Below are 20,690 nucleotides of genomic sequence, written 5' to 3'. Positions count from 1 at the left end.
TCACTTTTGGGTTAACTTTCGAACTAAAACCTGATTTAAGAGTTAGTCAGTAAGAGCTGTGAGGATGTGTAAGTGCAGTACAATTAATTACAGTTCCATGCGTGCAAAGTCACGCTGTGATAATGTAAAATACATGTAACATTAGAATAAAAATATATGAAAGTTTATATGTCAAATATTTGAAAGACACACAAGCTCCGCCCATTTCAACACCCTTCGCGGACATGCCTTTCTACCTACTTGTGTTTTCTTTTTGTTCCCATAATGCTCTGCGGATTGACTAGCGGAAGTTTTATTTTATTTGTGTGTTATATTCAAACAATGAAGCTTAAAAGTTAATTTTTCGTATGCTTGAAATTCGGGGTTTCTTGGTTATTTGTGAAACGTTATTTAACTATGGGTAAGTTATGGTCTGTGGGCTATGCGGCTAGTGCTTCTGAGCCTGCAGATAATCTTAGATATATATCGCTAACTTATAAGTAAATATCACGTTGTGTGTATAATTTCTAAGTTGTTTAACTGAATTTTTAACGTTAAACAAACAGACAAAACCCTTCCAGTTTTAAACAGACACCACGATTCGTTTTTGTAAGCACGTGCTAAGCGTCGTAGCTTTATTTACAGTGAATCTACACTCACTGGCCACTTTATTAGGTACACTTTACCAGTAGTTACTGGGTTGGACCCTCTTTTGCCCTCAGAACTGCCTTAATTCTTTGTGGCATAGATTCAACAATGTACTGGAAATATTCCTCAGAGATTTTGGCCCATGTTGACATGAGAGCATCACGCAGTTGCTGCAGATTTGTTGGTTGCACATCCATGATGCAAATCTCCCCTTCCACCACATCCCAAATGTGCTCTATTGGATTGAGCTCTGGTGACTGTGGAAGCCATTTGAGTACAGTGAACTCATTGTTATGTTTAAGAAACCAGTCTGAGATGATTCACGCTTTGACATGGTGTGTTATCCTGCTGGAAGTAGCCATCAGAAGATGGAGACACTGTGGTCATAAAGGGATGGACATGGTCAGCAACAATACTCAGATAGGCTGTGGCGTTGACACAATGCTCATTTGGAACTAAGTGTGCCAAGAAAATATGCCCCACACCATTACACCACTAGCAGCAGCCTGAACCGTTGATGCAAGGTAAGATGGGTCCATGTTTTGATGTTGTTGACGCCAAATTCTGACCCTACCATCTGAATGTCGCAGCAGAAATCGAGACTCATCAGACCAGGCAACGTTTTTCCAATCTTCTATTGTCCAATTTTGGTGAGCCTGAGTGAATTGTAGCCTCAGTTTCCTGTTCTTCGCTGACAGGAGTGGCACCCGGTGTGGTCTTCTGCTGCTGTAGCCCATCCGCTTCAAGAGTCGACGTGCAAGTTACTGTTGCCTTTCTATTAGCTGGAACCAGTCTGGCCATTCTCCTTTGACCTCTGGCGTCAACAAGGCATTTGCACCCACAGAACTGGTTATGATTCACTGGATATTTTCTCTTTTTCTGACCATTCTCTGTAAACCCTAGAGATTGATGTGCGAGAAAATTCAAGTAGATCAGCAGTTTCTGAAATACTCTAACCAGTCCATCTGGCACCAACAATGTGCCATGTTCAAAGTCACTTAAATCACTTTTCTTCCCCATTCTGATACTCGGTTTGAACTGCAGCAGATCATCTTAATCATGTCTGCATGCCTAAATGCATTGAGTTGCTGCCATGTAATTGGCTGATTAGAAATTAGCGTTAACGAGCAGTTGGACAGGTGGACCTAAAAAAATGAGTGAGTGAGTGTTGAATCTGTATATATACATATTATGCGTGCATATTTAGTATTTCCTGTCTTATCTTTTAGATACGTCATTTTGTGCATTCATTTAGGATATATTTGCGCTCCACAATATTGGAAAAAAATCTTAACATTGCAAAATTTAGTGATTCTGTGATATCTGTTGCGATATAGACACAATTTCACCGGATGACTTGAATATCTCTATTTGGAAAGAGTTTATATCATTTCAGATTGATTTGGGATGATTCTGTAGATGAAGTGAATCATGCATAAGTTGTTATAAACCACCTACAAGCATAGATAAATATAATAAAGAAAAATATACAAATAAAATTAACAGCGATTTAGCTTTTTTAGGATAGTATTCAGGTACAGTAGTTAAGAAAGCTGAAAACATGTAACTATTGACGTTTATAGTAAGAAAAACAGATACTATGGAAGTGAATAGTTACATGTTTCCAACATTCTTCAAAATATCTTCTTTTGTGTTCAACAGAAGAAAGAAAATCATTAAGGTTTAGAATAAGTGAAGGGAGAACGAATAATGACATTTATCCCTTAAATTTAGCTGAAGTACTAAAACTGCTTAATAATTCCAATTTAATAATAGAAATCTTAAGCTAACAAAATGGAAAACTTTAACAAATAAAATTTACTCATGATAATGATAATAAACAAAAAAAAAAGCTAAAACTAAAAAATAATTAAATAAAAGGAATCGTTATTAAAGTTACAAATAATATTTTAAACATTTTCTTATGTCTGAATGCTTGTAAAATCACTCACAGGCCTCACAAAACATGCAAATGATGAATTAGAATCCAGAATCAACATTGCATATTCTGCGATGTGACTATTGAGATCACATTGCGATATTGATTACAATATTATATATATATATAAATATTTACAATATTTTGTTCAGCCATAATAATATGTAGCCTCTATATTGTTTTGTTGATCAGCGTCCAGTGACAGAGGCTCTGAGGAGGTGGATGGAGACAGTTGTGGATCCTCGCCAGAGTTGGACCGCAACCCTTCACCTCCACCTGAGGAAGATGAGACTGAAGCCACCGAGGAGGCGGACGCCATCGGCCAGACCATCTACAGCAAGCACTGGCTTTTCAGCACCCTGACCCGCCTAATACAGGTGTAATGATCAATCATGTAAACTATTAAAATCCATTTTTAAATATGATTTGTATTATAAAATCATGTTTAGGGCGACACGGTGGCTCAGTGGTTAGTACTGTCGCCTCGCAGCAAGAAAGTCGCTGGTTTAAGTCCCAGCTGGGCCACTTTGCATTTCTGTGTGGAGTGTGCATGTTCTCCCCATGTTGGTGTCGGTTTCCCCACAGTCCAAAGACATGCGGTATAGGTGAATTGAAGAAACTACATTGGCCGTAGTGTATGAGTGTGTGAATGAGAAACTGTATGGGTGTTACCCAGTACTGGGTTGCAGCTGGAAGGGCATCCACTGCTTAAAACATATTCTGGATAAGTTGGTGGTTCATTCCACTGCGGCAACCCCTGATGAATAATGGGACTAAGCCGAAAGAAAATGAATGAATGAATCAATAAAATAATTTTTATATAGGCCATGTATGTTTTTTTATATTTCACCTCCGAAAAATTTATATTTCCTCAACTCACACTTAATTAGTTCTAACTTTAATGAATTTCTGACATCTGTTGAACACAAAACAAAATATTCTGAAGGATTTAGTAAAAACATTCTTCAAAATATCTTCTTTTGCATTCAACAGAAGTAAGAAACTCAAACAGGTTTGGAACCACTTGAGGATGAGTAAATGACAGAATTTACATTTTTTGTTCAAACTATGACTTTAACCTTCATATCAAACTTAAATTAAACATATAAAATATAAATTAAACATATTTGAATAACCAAATATGATAAATGACATGTATTCTATCATTTTTAATGTCTAACCAATTTAAAAATGCATGAAATAAGTCCAGAAAGCATGTAAACATACATATAAATGTATTCATTTACCATCTGTTTTGTTTAGGTTTTACTATTTTTGTTTTTTAAATCAGACACACACTGTAAAAACTGCAGGGTTCCACACAATTTCAACTTGTTGTCCCAACACAAACCGATTAAGTTAACTTAATTGTTTTTACAAATTTAAGTTGATTGAACATAAAGCAGTGGCGAGGCAGTGGCGCAGTAGGTAGTGCTGTCGCCTCACAGCAAGAAGGTCGCTGGGTCGCTGTTTCGAACCTCAGCTCAGTTGGGGTTTCTGTATGGAGTTTGCATGTTCTCCCTGCCTTCGCGTGGGTTTCCTCCGGGTGCTCCGGTTTCCCCCACAGTCCAAAGACATGCGGTTCAGGTGAATTGGGTAAGCTAAATTGTCCGTAGTGTATGAGTGTGTGTGTGTGTGTGTGAATGTGTGTGTGGATGTTTCCCAGTTATGGGTTGCGGTTGGAAGGGCATCTGCTGCGTAAAAATGTGCTGGATAAGCTGGTGGTTCATTCCGCTGTGGCGACCCCGAATTAATAAAGGGACTAAGCCGACAAGAAAATGAATGAATGAACATAAAACAATTAAGTTGTCCCTTTGAATCAACACAATTTAAGAATTGTGTTGATTCAGCTCAATATAAGTAAGTAGTTTGAACAAGCAGCAAAAATATTTTTGAGTGATTGTATTTGATGTAGTTTATATATTTCATTTGAAAGTCATTTACTAAAAGTCACGTTGTATATAAATAAATGACATTTTCTTAGTTTTTGTTTATTTTCTGTTAAAATTATGCATGTTTATATTAAATTTACACTTTAAGTTAAATAATGACCAAACAAATGACCTAAAACAGATGGTGTCGGATCAAGAATGTGGGCCGAGTGATTCTTCAACAGAGCTGACGGATGATCTAGAAGAGGACTTGTGTAAAGTCTGGGATATGGCTATGGATAAGGTAAAGTCAGACTCCATTCATCACCCACTTCCAGTCCCGTTATCTCGAACACACGACACAACTTTCTGTCCAGGACGTGGCCATTTTTCTCCAGGAGTTCAAGGCTCCAGACATCTTACTGGGTGTGATTGCAAAGTCCCATAATCCTCGGCTCACTGTAAGTCTGGTTTTCACTGTAACTTCACACATTTCAATTGTTTTTTGGTGTTTATTTATCAGCTTCTTTGCTCTTTGACTTTGTTACAGGAGATCTGTGTTGGGATTCTGGGTAATATGGCCTGTTTTCATGACACGTGTGTTTCTCTCAGTCAGAACTCAGATTTAGGGTGAGATATAATTGGGTTTAATGCAAGAAAAATATTGTTTCTGCAATTTTTTTTTAATCTCTGCTTGATTATGCAGATGTAGTGTATTAAAATGTACCGTCATACCTTCTCTCTTCATTGGATGCTGTTTATCATAGTGCACTAAGATTCATAACTGACTGTAAACACAATTTTATTATATTTACTGACTCAATCTTGTCTACAAACATTAAGTAATTTTAAACTGGAGCATTCCAGTATTATTGACATTTTAATCAAAAGTGAATGAACGAAATTTGATTTGTTGAACTATTTGGAAAAAAAAAAAATCAGACAAAGCTGCCAAAACAGCCCTAACAGCAAAGGATAAAGGTGTGCAAAATTCCACCTTCATATTTAAAGCCACTAATGAAAGGCTATATTTTTAACCAATGGCAAGGAGATTGGGATCAGTGCTTAGAAAATAAACGTTTTGAAATCCAGCCAGAAATAGGAAGAAAATCTTATTATTTTTTGAAACTCAACCCATGATAAGATTGTTTACAGAAGATGTCGTATTGCACACACAAGACTCACACATGAACATTTACTCAAAGAAGAAGAACCCCAAAAATGCAAATATTGAGACACCAAACATTTAAAACATATTCTTGTGGAATGCCTAATTTTAAATGTTATCAGACGATTTTTATCTGGAGAGACTTTAAATTAAACATTTTTAAATGTGACTTTAATCCTTCTAGAATTGTGCAGTTTTTATCAAAGGTAAACCTTAAAAAAAAGGTTTTAGATTTTGATCTCGTATATCATTATTTTTGTATTTTATCTTGTGTATTATTTATTGATGTTGATGACTTTATTGGTAAAATATTTTTATAATTACAGAAAAGTGATATTTATAAAATGTGGTAAACTTGATCTGTTTTTTCAGCCAGAGAAGCTGATATGGCAATAAACTCAAATCTAATACAATCAAATATATAACAGAGTAGCTTATAGCCTTCTGAATAGAGGAAAGAACTGGATTGGTGTATGATTGTTTACAGGGCCATACAGGGTCTAGTTGAAAATGTCATCTGTCTAATCTGTTATACAAGTACTGGTTTCTTTTAGATCATTTTAAGGCAGTCACTCAGCAAATAAAGGGTGGTTTTATGATTTGTAATTGTTTTAATGTGTAGTTCGTTGTGTGAAGTACAGTATGTAAACTTGCTGCTCATTTTGGCCAGGACACTCCTGTGAAAGAGAGTATTAATCTTAGAGAGTTTTTTCTGGTTAAATAAAAATACTGTAAACACACAAACAGCATCTTTCACCTCAGTTTAAAGTATAGTTCAACCAAAACTGAAAATTCTGTCATCATTTACACACTTTTTAATTGTTCCAGACCTTTACGAGTTTCTTTATCTTGTTGAACACAAAAGAAGATATTTCAAAGAAAGCTGGAAACCTGTAACCACTGACTTTCATAGTAGTCGATGGTTACAGGTTTTCAGCTTTCTTCAACGCATCTTCTTTTGTGTTCAACAGGATGAAGAAACTCATTCAAGGTTCGGAACCGCTTGAGGGAGAGTAAATAGTTGGTACATTTTCCTGCTTGGGTGAAATGTTTCTTGATTCGTCTTTTCCTTTATAATTGTGGTTCGTTTTCTGTACATTTTAGCGCTGTTTTACTTCTGCTGCTCGGAGACAATGACCCTCCAACACTTTTGGAAACCTGCAGGTCAGAACTCGTGATTCTTTACTAAATGTATTTATCTGAATGATCATGTTTGTCTAATTAATGTCTTTTGTGTGTGCGCGCGCATGCCTGTGCGTCAGGCTGCTGTTGACCTGTTTGTCTCAGGCTGACGTCGCCCCTGTGTGGCTGGAGAGGATACGGCAGCAGTCGGCGGTGTGCAGCAGTCTGTGCTTCATCATGAGCAGCTCCACCAACGGTCAGTGAAGCTGAGAATAGGAGAAAAAAAAATGTGCTTGAACATTGAAGTATATACTCTTTTTTTTTTTTTTAATTTACACTTTTTTCACCTGATATTTATTTTTAAATATTAAAACTAGTGCTGTCAATCGATTAATTTTTTACTAATTAATCACACTTTTTTTGAAAATTAATCGCGCTTAATCGCATTTTAAAGACTGAAACTGGTAATTTTGGCTATTCAAATGTAAAATTAATGTAAATGCAAGACAAAAACTATTTAAATTCAAAATATAATTGTTTATTTGAATTTTTGTTTAACTTGTAACACAGATTTCTTCATGTAAACAACATACCCACAATAAACCATCAAGATCCTGGCTTGACAGCCATATTTATTACTGAAATAAAAACACAGGCATGTTAGAGCCATTTGAACTTTAAAACAATCAATACCAATAAAGAAAACATTGATTTCCTAGTTGGGTTTTAAGTGGACTGCAAAAAAATGCCAAAATACAGGCATTGCAGATATAAATAATGGAAAATAATAATAATAATAATAATAAAGTATTGAATACAAACAATTGTACTCATTGTAAAGTTGTATTGCTGTGAGTTGAGAACATTAATTATAAAGTAGAAACAATTTTGCGCGCACGCACACACAGACCACCCGTGAACCAGGGGGTGGCCTGGTGGCTAGAGCCACTGCCCCTCTGCCCTCATTGGCTTAGGTGCCCCTCTCAGGAGGCATTTGCTCTTCACTTTGTGATCGCGTTGCAGCAGGGCTGCGCAGGAAGCGACTCCCTTCAGATTCAACACGCATGATCGCGTTCATCAAATTTGCTTCAACTAAGCGTTTTAAAGTATGGATGTATTTCACAAGGACTCTGAGACAACAACGCGAAGCATACGCTTTCATTGCGTTTAAGGAGGAAACAGGTCAAACTTACTGAAACATTGGAGGGCTCATGCTGAAAGCCATTGGAATTTCTTTGACAGCTCGTGACTTCATTGACACTTTTTAAGTAGCTTACATTTACATAAGACACCAATTCTCAAATTTAAATATGTTTAGGATAATACTCTTATTAAGAGTCTACAATGTAAGCAGCGATTTAATTACATTAAAGGACCACCGAGTCATGAAATGCGGAGGTTTTTCTTACCGTTCGCCATGTGGCATCAAATTCCATTAAAACAGAGGTCGAAAGTTAAAAATGAAACACCTGAAATGGCATGAGACTCTGGAGAGCTTGGTGATGCGACATTAATTGTTTTATACTGAAACTTGCCTTTAAAAAGTGCTTCCTTATCCATATTTCTTTGCGTGTTTACCACACGTCGGCCACAACAGGAAGTAAAAAAAACCTGCAACTGCATTAATTGCGTAAATTTTTTTAATGCATTAATTATTTCAAATTAATCGCATGCGTTAACGCACTAATTTTGACAGCACTAATTAAAACAAATTAGTATGCAAGTTAATATTTAATGTTTTATAAAAATGTATTTAAAAACATTGCAAGGGTATTACCTAGGTATTACCCATGTTAACACGTGTCCTGATAAACCACACAACCCTATCTAAACACAAACAAACAATACACTATTTTTGTTTAAACATATTTCACTATAAAATTGTTTTAAATATTATTATTATTATTAGTATCTTTATCATCATCATCCTTAACCTGTTTAATTATTTTAAATTTGTGATTTGTGTGTTCATTAGCAATAAATAATAACATGATATTAAATACATTATTTTGCATTATTATTAATATTTTTTTGTATTAACATTTTGTTTTTGTTATTAGTAATGTCGTTTTTGACGAGTTTATGTTTTCTATAAAAGGCCAATCATTTTGTATTTTATTTCTTAAAATAAAGTACTATAAATATTACATTTTTGATAGCTATAAATAAATTATTATTTAAAAATATAATAACTGATTAATTATTTATATAGTGTAGTTTATAGTATATTTATTTAATAATAATAAGTTAACACTAATTTATATATGAGCAATATCACACTTGTAGCAGTGCGATATGGATGTATATCAGCACTGGTGGGAGGCATGTGTTGGAACGAGGCCACAGGCGTCCCACCAGTGCTGATATACAGCCATGTCACACTGCTACGAATGTGATATTGCGTTTATACAACAGTTCGACAGCATATTTGTGTACATAATAAAAGAAAATCAAACACGGAGAGTCTGAAAACCCTTTTGTATTAGGAACTACTTTCTATCTCCATTTATTCACGTCTGCAGCTGACGTCAAAACAGCAGAAGCCGTTACTAATTTACCAATGTCACCTTAGAGCTAGTTTGTGAATGTTTCTCAAGCGTAATGTCTAAAGTGATATCAAAACAGGTGACTTTGCTGACATTAAGATTATAAGGCTGAACTTGACATGAAATGCTATCAGTCTACAGAGATATCTTCTCACAGTGTTACAGTTTACAGTATTTCTCTGTTGCAATCGGGATATCACAATAATTAACCCCGAAAAAACAGTGCAATCACTATCAGACTGCTGTTGTGTTTGCGATAAGGAGGGGATGTTCGGGGGTGAAGTCTCTGAATAACACTGTTGAGAACCGGGATAGGAAAGTAACTGTATTAAAATAGGCACTATCCTTATAAATAAACTGCATTGTTGCAATCTATACAAAAGAGAGAGATCGTCTTAGGGTGCTTTCACACCTACACTTTTGTTTCGGAACGTGTCTCGTTTGCCCAGTTAGCGCGGTTCGTTTGGCATATGTGAACAGGGCAATCGCGCTCTGTTCCGCATCAAAGTAATCGCTCCGAGATCGCTTGAATGAGGTGGTCTCGGCTCGATTGAAACAAATCCTGGAGCGGTTCGATTGCAGTGAGAAAGCGATCCGATCCGAGCGCGGTTATATCACAGTGTTTTATGGATATGTAATAGGCATACGGCTATATGAAGAGAGAATTATGAGTATGGCGGGAAGTTTCGCAAGTCTCCGGATGCCCGCAAACGAGTGATGATCTCCCGGTAATCTCGCATCTCCCTCCCGGTCCTCAAATAGGCATCGTCGCGCACCCTTCTCACCCCTCCCCACCGCATCTCTCCTCAGACACGTCGCGCGCGCACCCTGTCAATCACCACCAAACCACCACCTCTCCTGACAGTTTAGCGGGAAGCTGCAAAATAAACCCTGACACTCTGACTAATGTAAGGAGAGTTTACTCACACATGACTAGTTTTAGCTCTTTTGATCCGATTAGAAACTTTGCAGTGTGAAAGCGAACCGCTCCAAGAGCAAAAATGTAACAATTGTAATCTCTGTTTCGGAACAACTGAATCGATTCACAGGTGTGAAAGCACCCTTAGAATATCACTTACCAGTTTGATAATGATTTGATCAGCTGTAGTTAGAAATATGCTGTTTTAATCTTCTAAGCAAGGGCTTATTATGCAGTCCTGGCGCCATCTTGTGGATAGACAACGTCAACCAGCTTTGGCTAATTGATGCCAACGTGCTGTCTCCCAGAAAGGATAAATATTTTAAAATAGGCATTTTATCTTATAAATAAACTGCATAGTTGCAATCTACACAACTACATTTTCGACTAAAAAAGCTTTAAAAGTACATTATGTTGTCTAATAGCTGCAATATTTGTCAAACTGTAAAGTGTCCTCTTGTCGCTGTATGTGGGCGGAGTAATACAGAAGAGTGAGGAGGCTGTACATATGCTGTTATTGCAGAATATGGCACGGCTATCAGCCAATCAGATTCAAGAACCAGACAAAACTGTTGTTTAAATAAAATATTATAGATTATTATATATAATATTTACAACTATCAAAATGTGATATTTAGTAAGTACATTAATTTAAGTGTTACGTCAGGGAGTAACACCAACAACTCAGGTATATGCAGGTTTATTCAAAGTCAGGCAAGCGATGGTCAACACAGGTGCAAACAGGTATTTAGAAACAGTCCAGAATCACAGTCGAATACAGGCTAGAGGTCAGAAAGGCAGGCGGCAGGCAAAGACAAAGAGGCTAACAAGGCTAACGGTCGGTACACAAGATAACAAGACAGGCAAAACCCGTTGTAGTGTTACTAGTGACAGATAACAAGACTCGGCAAACTGAAGGGGTGAATGTGTGGCTTAATTAGTGTGTGTTAATCAGTCTCTGACAATCTTCAGGTGGTGTGAATGTAATCAGTCTAGATGAGGAAGCATGTGCGAGTGTGACCGGAGTGCATGTATGAATATGTAGTCCAGAAATGGTGGATTTGTAGTCCATGGTATTTGTAGGTGCAAACCAGCGATCTTATGGGAAATGATCGCTGGTAATCATGACAGTAAGAAACAAAAACATGGTGTTTTAAAGAAAACACAAATTCTAAAAATATTTATATATTAAAAAATGTAAAGGTGAACATTTATTAATAAATACTTCTGCTTCAATCAACTGATTATCAACTTGTATCAATTACAGTGAATTAATAGTACATATATACATATAATTATAATGCAGTTACGTGATGTGTGTGAAAACCTTTCAAACTCTTTTAATCACATGGTTACCTGTGTCTGTGAAGTTTGTGGACTCTTCCATGTGTCTGTATCTCCGCAGTGGATTTGCTGTTGAAGGTTGGGGAGTTGCTGGATAAGCTCTTCGATGAGGATGAGGAGCTGATGAAGAGCTGGGTGTCCACCTCACACAGCGGGACTGACCTGCAGACAGACAACCAGCCGGACATCCTGTCCTCTCTGCTGGAGGCCGCCAAGCAGCTCAGGTAAGACGCACAGTACAGGAAAACCTGCCGAGGGGATTACCAACCAGCGTTTTAGCTGGAAATCTGAGTTTAGGGTGATGGAAATGTGTGTTTGTGTGTGTTTTAGATCAGAGAGTCCGGAGGCTCTGGAAGTGTATCTGCATTCACTTCAGCTGCTGACTACAGTAGAGGAGGGCATGCAGGCTCTGGGTGAGATACACACACACACACACACACACACACACACACATTTTTTTATTTGTTTGTTTTTCTGTGTGGTTTATGATGACTTTTACTGAACATAATGATTTTTATATTGTACAGACTGTATATTATCTTACCCCATCCCTCACAGAAAAGTAGTGGCTAATTTCAAATCTCAAAAAACTCTGTTTAGTACAATTTAAGTCTTTTGATTTATGAGAACACAATGTACATGTTGTAGTTCGGTATCAGTCTTTTATTTGTTTTAAAAATGTTAATAATTAACCTTTATCCGGCCCGGATTGGCTAATCGGGAGGACCGGGAGAATTCCCTGTAGGCCGGTCTGTTTTTTGGCCGCGAGGGCCGGTGTCCCTAGCTGCTTGCACTCTCAGCAGTCACACTTTTTACTTCAATTTATTTATTTGGCAAAGCTTCACTCTTTTTATTCATTATTTTGCCGCAGTGCAGCTTCTTTTTATTTATTTTCTCGCAGCCCCGTGAGAAAAATGCAGCCTGCAGGTTAACTAACGTTAATGATGATAATGTAACTATCGACCCCAAACAGCAGCACCTTAGTGAATATAAGAATTCGAATAAAATGAAAAATACACCTGCTCAATGAAAATCAAATGATTCACTACATTAATAAATCTGACATAACTTGATCAGAAATCTAAAAATGGGAGAAAAAGATTGAGCCACCAAAAGAAAGTAGTGCTGTGTCTTAAGGGTCGCAAGTCATTAATTATTTTTTACTCTCACTGTAATAGCGCCATTGTGGTCCAGTGGTAAGCACGTTGCGTTTCAAAGCCGCGGACCCGTGTTCGAATTTCCCCTGAAAAATTTTTTTTTTCATTTTTATTGTTAAGACATAAAATACTGTTAGGGCTGTTGAACATTTGAATTTCTAAAGCAGCAGTTTTCTTGAAAAATACGTGATAGTGCCATTAGAAACTGAACTGAGGTGGGCCGGTCTGGCTTGAAACTCCAGGGCTGAAAATGAGTCCCACTCCGGCCCTGACCGGTATATAATGATTTATTTATTCATCTAAATTATTTAATCATTTTCTTCCGCTTAGTCCAGGGATGTTCAAGCTCGGTTCTGGAGGGCCAGTGTCCTGGAGATTTTAGCTCCAACTTGCTTCAACACACCAGCCAGCAAGTTTCTAGTATATCTAGTTAGTGCTTGATTAGCTGTTCAAGTGTGTTTGATTAGGTTTGGAGGTAAAATCTGCAGGACACCGGCCCTCCAGGACTGAGTTTGGACACCCCTGGCTTAGTCCCTTAATTATCAGGATTTGCACAGCGGAATGAGCCGCCAACTATTCAAGCTTATTTTTTATGCAGCGGATGCCCTTCCAGCCACATCCCAGTACTGGGAAATCATTCAAATTATTGTATTAATATTAATTTTATATAATATTAATAAATTATATCTTTTTATCATCATAATTTTTGTTATTTTAAAGCCCTAAATTTGTTTTATGACTATGATGCTGATAAAATGTTGCAATTATGATAAACATCTCACTTTTCTTCAAATCAGTAACCGTTTATTTTACACATTTATCCTTACACATTTTATGTGGTTACTAGGGCAATTACAGTAAAATGTGCATAATTGCATGCAAAAAAAACAAAACAAACCACCAATGCTATAGTTAGATTTTTTTTTTAAATGTATTATTATTAATATTGTTTTTTTTTTTTCTTTTGGTCTGATTTGTACCTGATCTGCAGTTTCAGATGAGTCGTGTGGTTCTGCAGTGTGGACGTTCGTCTGTGAGCTGCTCTGTGAGGATTTCTGTCAGCCGGACGATCCACCGCTCATCCTGCAGGAGCAGAAAGCTCTTCTGGCACCGGCACTCGCTCTACTGTCAGCGTTACACTCCAGCCTGCACACGCACATCAGTAAGAAACACACACTTTACATACACCAACATTTTTACTGTTTTACTGTTTACATTGTTTAGCCACTTCAGCATTATGACTTACTTTAAAGGTCTGTTCAAAGTTGAAGTCAGAATTATTATTTTTTAAATATTCCTCAAATGATGTTTAACAGAGCAAGGAAATGTTCACAGTATGTCTGATAATATTTTTTCTTCTGGAAAAAGACTTATTTGTTTTATTTTGGCTTAAATAAAAGCAGTTTTTAATTTTTTAAAAGACATTTTATGGTCAAAATTATTAGCCCCATTAAGCTTTTTTTTCCCCGATAGTCTACAGAACAAACCATCACTATACAATAACTTGCTTAATTATCCTAACCTGCTTAACCAAATTAACCTAGTTAAGCCTTTAAATGTCACTTTAAGCTGTATAGAAAAATATATAGTAAAATAGTATTTACTGTCATCATGGCAAAGATAAAATAAATCAGTTATTAGAAATGAGTTATTAAAACTATTATGTTTAAAACGTGTTGAAAAAAATCTCTCCGTTAAACAGAAATTGGGGAAGAAAATAAACAAGGGGGTTAATAATTCAGGAGAGCTAATAATTCTAAGTTCAACTGTATACATGAAAAAAGTTTTCCTGGTTAGGTGCATGCAACAAGTGGCCAGATTTTAAATAAGAGATGAAAAAAGATTTTAATTAATGGCAAATCGTTCAACCGACTCAGAGTTTACTTTTTTTTTTTTGGAAAGAAAGATAGGCAGCGTCCGAAACTGCCTACTACTCAGTAGGTACTGCATTTGAATTTAAACGTACTACCCGGCCGTTAGAAAAGTACGTTCTATACAGTATGAACGTGAAAAGTATGAATGGAATTCGGACGTACTACATCCGACATTTTGTCATGGTCACGTGACCTACCTGCGTCAATTGCGTCGCTTTACTCCCATTCATGAATTCGCTCGCGGGGCATCATGGGATAGCGCAGCATGCATGGCATGCTCACTCTAGAATCTCGCCAGAAGTAGTAAGTCATCCGGGTACTTCTCGCATACTGTTTTTCGAATTCTATGAATTCGGACATACTACTCAGCTCACATACTGATTTTAGCATACAATATATAGTATGGAAGTATGCGATTTCGGACGCATCGAAAGAAACGGTAGCTGTATACAGTGCTTTCACATTTGCCTCAAAACCCATAAGGGCTCTTTAATGTGTGATAAGTCTTAAACAGTGGGTATAAACGACTTTTATGGATGAAGTTTTCTCAGTTTAAATGAGAACAGGCTTAGAAGGTAGGCTATACAGGGCTCGAAATTGTGACCATTTTGGTCACATATGCGCCTAAAATTGAATCTATGCCAGCCAGTTGATCCGCAAGCCCAGATCAAACAAGTGTTTTTAGAGAGAGTGCTGAAAGACTGAGTGGATGTTTAATGGCCCGAATTTCGATACGATGCATTTACTACGTGTTCAGAGCAAATATCCGCTACTGTAAATCTTTACACTGTATACCTCATTGCTAAAGTGACTCGCCTTTACTAAATTTAAACTGAAACTGCAGCTCATGACAAAGAAGGGTACTGTGCAGGTGGTCATCGTGAGAATCCTGCTCCACCCTGCTCATACAGGATATTGAGCTGGCTGACTAGCTCGTTTTTTTCCACAAACTCTGAAAAACGTAAATCGACACATCGCAGAAATATTTTTTGTTTATTAAATTGACATGCATATAAAAACAATAGCGCAAAATGGAAATTTCTTACTGCAATGCTTCATTTTTGTTTGATATAACCCATAGATTTATTTATCATAATTTAGCAGACAACTCGTCACCTTAGAATTACAAGGTTTTATCTGACATTTTTGTCAAAATTGAAAATGTTCATATATTGTTTACATTTTAAGACTTTTTATTTAAAAAAAAAACAAATGTTACACACATACTGTTTACTATGGAATGCAAAAACTTTGAAGGTATCTCAAAATCGTTCAGAACGCAGATAGATTCTTATAATTTCAAGGTGAAAACTCTCATTCAAGCACATTCAAGGCAGTTGGTATTAGTTAGTGTTTGTATTATCGTCATCATTAATATTTTATAAACATTAGACATTCATTTTAGAATTATTGCACAAATATTAAGTCATTACAGAATTAGTTAGATAGTTGTTTCGGGTTTTTGTTAGTCCTGATTGAGGCTGTTTTCAAATACAATAAATCTGTTAATATATAATTTGCAGTGGTGCTCATGCATTTTTGGTGGGTGCTCCTAAATGTTTTCTGGTACTCCTACATTTTTGAATTTGGGAGCAGCGGTGCTACCAAGTAAAAAAGTCAATTTCGAGCCCAGGTATGTCATGCGTCACCAGCTAACAAGCGGATTATATTGTGGTTTAAGCTCATAATTTGCGTTTATTTCTAACAGGTGCAGAATTATTAGGAAGCCTTATTCGCATCCTGCAGTTCAATGCTGAAAACCATCAGAGTCATACTGCTGGAAACTCAGAGGAGAGTCACAGAGATGATGATGAACAGCTCAAAGCTTTAGTTGAAACCACTGCTGAGTTTCTCTCTGACGTTCTTTTGGAGCTCCAGAAGGTAAAACTGCCAGCTGTTCAAATCCACCGTATAAAATAGGAATAATTTATTCAATTATATCTTGAGGCGTATTACATTATAACAACATACTTTATATTATGATGCAATAAAAAATAAATATAAATATATAATGTAATAGTTCTGTATAAGTAACAATATAATAAGTAATTAGGAAATTGTTTTAATAAGTAATATTCAATATTAGTAATAAATGTTTATAAGTAAATTAAACACCTATTTTTACTCAGTATACTTGCAGGTATGCAGTTTGAAAGTTTACCAATATAAATATAAATTATAAATTATAAAATAATAAATAAATATACAAATAATAAATTTCATTAATTAATAAAATTCTGTTGTTTGACATTATATTATGAACTATAAAAAAGGTGTAGACTGGGTGAAACGATATAGGTTAAAAAATAAATACACAATAGACCCTTTTCTGGTGTCATGTGGTGTCTGGTTTCACGCCATGCAGTGTATCTTTACTTCCACTTACATAGAACTCCTCATAGCAAATTCCCCCAGTCAGCTGTATATTTACTACAGATTTGGTTAGATGGTCATTACGGCTGTTTTCTAACAATAAGAAGACTGCATTTCAATTATAAGATTTAGATGCAGTATTATTAGATTATGAAATTATTTGTAACATTATTTATTAGGGTCAAAGGTATAAAGATATTAAGTTAAAATCACCCAGTAGGTGGCGGCAGGACACTGACTGGTCTTAAAGGTGCAGTAGGTGATTGTACTCAGAAGCACTTTTTGTTGTGCTGGTTGAAAGTTTCTTCACAGTCTAATAGTAATGATTAAAGTAAATGATCTAAATGTATTTATATGTATTTTTATATTCTAGGTAAGGCATAAAACTAAAATATGTTCATCCAATTAAATAGAGTCGGACCGACATCTCTCATAATTCCGATAAGTAACTCAAACTGTCAGTCAACAAATGCAGATTTGGGCTTTTGCGCATCTCTGGTCACGCATATCGGCCATTAGCATGTGCATGCCTGCCTAGATGAGAGACACGTGCACGCGAGACTTTCACAGTTGCAGCAAAATCAAAAGCTGAATTGAAACTTTTTAAACTCCTGAATCAGTATTGAAGTTACTTTTGCACGGTGGAGTAAGGACGACACCATGGCTGAAGTGTTTCTGTTGGAGACGTATATTGATAGCAGCATTAAAGTTCAAATAAATCCATTATTGAGGAAATAAACTGAATTTTAAAAAAGTGAAAAGGCTGCAAACATATAATTTTCTTAATAAACAATAGCTCATTCCTATTCTTAATAACTTAAGCAATGATTTTCAAACTCAGAAGACAGTATTGAAAGAGAAACATTTGGACACATGCCCAATACTGTAATAGTCTTAAATCACAATGTACAATGTTAATAGTGTCCTATTCATTGAAATGTAAACCGAAACTAAAAATACGTCATTGAAGTGACGTCATTGTGAAAAGGGTCTATAGAATTGCAATTGAAAAGCGATTAATCCATATAGCCCTCCGCTTTAGACTTTGCGCCTAGATTGTAAAATAGAGCACTATGTAGTTTTTTGGGTCTATGTTATAAAATGTAAATTTACAAATGGTGAATTAACCATATAATATGTAAAAGATGCCAAAAGGAAAAATATGTCTCATGTAAAGCTTAAGTAAAAGAGGAAATAACTTAAAGTAATTGCCGAATGATGTGTGTGGTAACGGGGTGGGGAAAAAAATAAGCTTGCGCTTCATCCTGCTCCGTTTTGACTATAGCCCCTTTCACACATACAGACCTTTCCGGAAAATTACCGGCAATTTTCCGGAAAGGTTGTATGTGTGAACAGGCCCTTTTTGAAAATACCGGTAAATTCGTTCTGGCTATTTTCCAGAAAGAGAAGTTGTAACATTACGGGTAATTTGCCGGAATGCTGCGCTGTGTGAATGTAGAAGGAAGATCGCCGGAAAGAGCGCGTGCACGTCTAGAACGTGCTGACGTGAGACGTCTACTTTAGTCAATCAGAACAGTCAGACGCATTCACGTGCGCGCGGTTTATGAGAATAAAAGCCTTTGAATATTTTTCCTGACACATTTAGCTGCTTGATGTTAATAAGATAACGTTTCGATGTTCCTTCTTAATGCTAACTGTGTAAATAATTATCGATAAAATGTTTATGATAATCCGTTGTTTGTTTACCTACAAGCTTTGCGTGTGCCCGTGAGCGCCCATAGCGCCAGCACACACACATATCATGAACATCTCGACATGCGAAAGTGTTCCTCTATATGTTTTCATTGAAGTTGTACTCGATACTGATCCATCCAAAGAGTTTGTAATGTAGTCAAATGTTTACAAACACAAGCGCAGCCATTTAGAGGTCATTTCTGGTTAATGATGTCAGAATTTACCGCCATTTTGCGATGGATGTGTGAATGCTCTTTTCCGGAAAAATTCCGTAACGTCCTCGTCTGTGTGAACAGTGCTTTTTTTGAATATACCGGTAAAGTCGTTCCGAAAATTTTCCAGATATTTACCGGTATCACTGTGTGAAAGGGGCTAATGATTACATGTATTTTGTTTAAAGAATTGTTTTAGGTGTATAATTTTGATGTGTTCTCAAAAAATAAATCAAATCAAATTATAGTAAACTCTCTGTGATCTTCAGGATGTGTTACTTTCGGTGGTCAGGTCAGGTCATCTGTCAGAGAAGAGCTGTGTTTCTGCTGTGGGCTGCCTGTTGCCTCAACACACAGCAGCGGTATGATCTCCTCTGCTGTTTTTCTTCTATATGTGCCTCTGCATGGACTGATCAGAGTTGTGTGTTTTCTCATCTACAGGTCCAGCATCTGGTTAGTTTATTGTCAGACGTGAACCCCATACTGGCAGACATTATAAAGAAAGATTTCTCCATTTCTTCCAACGAGTCGAGCTGAAATGGTTCTGGGACACAAAAGACTGGAGATGAGTTTATCTTCTGTGAATGGACTGAATTGTGCTTTAGAGAGGATACATTAGCTTTCTTAGGAGATGTTATATAAGTATTCATTTAAATTGTGTATGTTATTGATTGGTTTGTATACTGCTGACATCTCTGCTCACTAAACATAACTTGTTTTATACATTTTTATTAGTATTACTTGCTGTTGTACATTCCTAATTTCACAAAAATAGTTAGAGTAGCTCATGGTTTTGGCTTTTAAAAAATAGTTTAAAGTATATTTTAATCAGAAATGACAATTTACTCACATTCAAGTTGTTCTTTTTTCTGTTGAACACAAAAAGAAGATAATTTGAAGAATGTTTAAACCCGGCAGCCTTAAAAAAATCTATAATAAAAATAGGAAAATACTACATAAATCAAATATGTCCAACCAGTTTCTAAAAGTCTGCTTTTGATATATAAAATTGTAACAAATATGAGTAAATGATGACAAAAAAATTATTTATGAGTCAACGACTAGTTTTAAGTCGCTGAAAGATTTGTTTTTTATTTAGGGTTTATCCATCGTGTTTTCCAGTCTTTCAAGCATATTCCACTTGATCTAAATTCTGTTGTTAATTTTAGATTCAGTCATTTAATTTAGATTAGTATTTCTTTAAATGTGTAATTTTCTGAAGGGAAAAAAGCTCTAAAGGACAACATTTTTAATAGAAATGTGGACAAAAAGATTTGGCCACAGCCATATTACCCTGTAGCCCAAGACCATTTACTCACTGAAACTAAGCAGGGCTGAGCCTGGTCAGTACCTGGATGGGAGACCACATGGGAAAACTAGGTTGCTGTTGGAAGTGGTGTTAGTGAGTCCAGCACGGGGCGCTCAACCTGCAGTCTGTGTCCTAATGCCCCAGTAAAGTATAGGGGACACTATACTGTCAGTGAGCGCCATCAAAAACGTCATTCAAAATTCCATGGCACTTCTCGTAAAGAGTAGGGGTGTAACCCTGGTGTCCTGGCCAAATTCCCTCCTTCGACCCTAACCCATCATGGCCTCCAAATCACCCCCATCCACCGAATTGGCTTGATTACTGTCTTTCCAGTCCACCAATAGCTGGTATATAGTAAGCGCACTGGTGCCATTGTCCTGTGGCTGCCGTTGCATCCTCCAAGTGGATGCTGCATACTGGTGGTGGTATGGAGAGACCCCCTCTCATGATGAGTGTTTGGGTGTATGTATATAAATACACATTACATCACATTTTACTCAAACACATTCCCTAACTATTCCATGCCATTGAATG

General features: G+C 36.5%; 1 protein-coding gene and 1 long non-coding RNA gene across 5 annotated transcripts in view; one reads left to right on the top strand and one right to left on the bottom strand.

Moving 5' to 3' along the window:
* The first annotated feature begins 261 nt into the window (after positions 1-261).
* On the top strand, positions 262-19,808 carry saal1 (serum amyloid A-like 1). Of its 2 annotated transcripts, none has more exons than XM_087310490.1 (13): positions 262-400; positions 2,759-3,313; positions 3,391-4,741; positions 4,815-4,898; positions 4,988-5,067; positions 6,710-6,769; positions 6,868-6,983; positions 11,598-11,760; positions 11,867-11,949; positions 13,685-13,855; positions 16,276-16,448; positions 19,117-19,209; positions 19,289-19,808. In XM_087310490.1, the coding sequence occupies exons 3-13, from the start codon at positions 4,580-4,582 to the stop codon at positions 19,382-19,384; spliced, it is 1,281 nt and encodes a 426-aa protein (XP_087166616.1). In that variant the 5' UTR covers positions 262-400; positions 2,759-3,313; positions 3,391-4,579; the 3' UTR covers positions 19,385-19,808.
* The window catches only part of LOC141380887 (uncharacterized), a 53,224-nt gene continuing 39,405 nt past the window's right edge, over positions 6,872-20,690 (bottom strand). For all 3 annotated transcript variants that reach the window (XR_015526186.1, XR_015526187.1, XR_015526188.1), the window contains exons 5-7: positions 13,674-13,839; positions 11,549-11,945; positions 6,872-6,993 (exon numbers count right to left, since the gene is read on the bottom strand). This is a non-coding gene — a long non-coding RNA (uncharacterized LOC141380887). The remainder of the gene's footprint in view (positions 6,994-11,548; positions 11,946-13,673; positions 13,840-20,690) is intronic.

The sequence above is a fragment of the Danio rerio genome, chromosome 25 (genome assembly GCF_052040795.2).
Source record: "Danio rerio strain M-AB ecotype USA chromosome 25, GRCz13ab, whole genome shotgun sequence".
Classification (NCBI taxonomy): domain Eukaryota; kingdom Metazoa; phylum Chordata; class Actinopteri; order Cypriniformes; family Danionidae; genus Danio; species Danio rerio.
Note: the sequence above shows the minus strand (reverse complement) of the source record. Positions and strands in the feature narration are given on the sequence as shown.

Excerpts from the sequence above, each read along its gene's own strand:
- saal1 (XM_087310490.1), top strand. The coding sequence starts at position 4,580 with ATGTTTATATTAAATTTACACTTTAAGTTAAATAATGACCAAACAAAT. Across the intron at positions 4,742-4,814 it reads GGGATATGGCTATGGATAAG|GACGTGGCCATTTTTCTCCA; the intron begins GTAAAGTCAGAC and ends CTTTCTGTCCAG. Across the intron at positions 6,984-11,597 it reads CATGAGCAGCTCCACCAACG|TGGATTTGCTGTTGAAGGTT; the intron begins GTCAGTGAAGCT and ends GTATCTCCGCAG.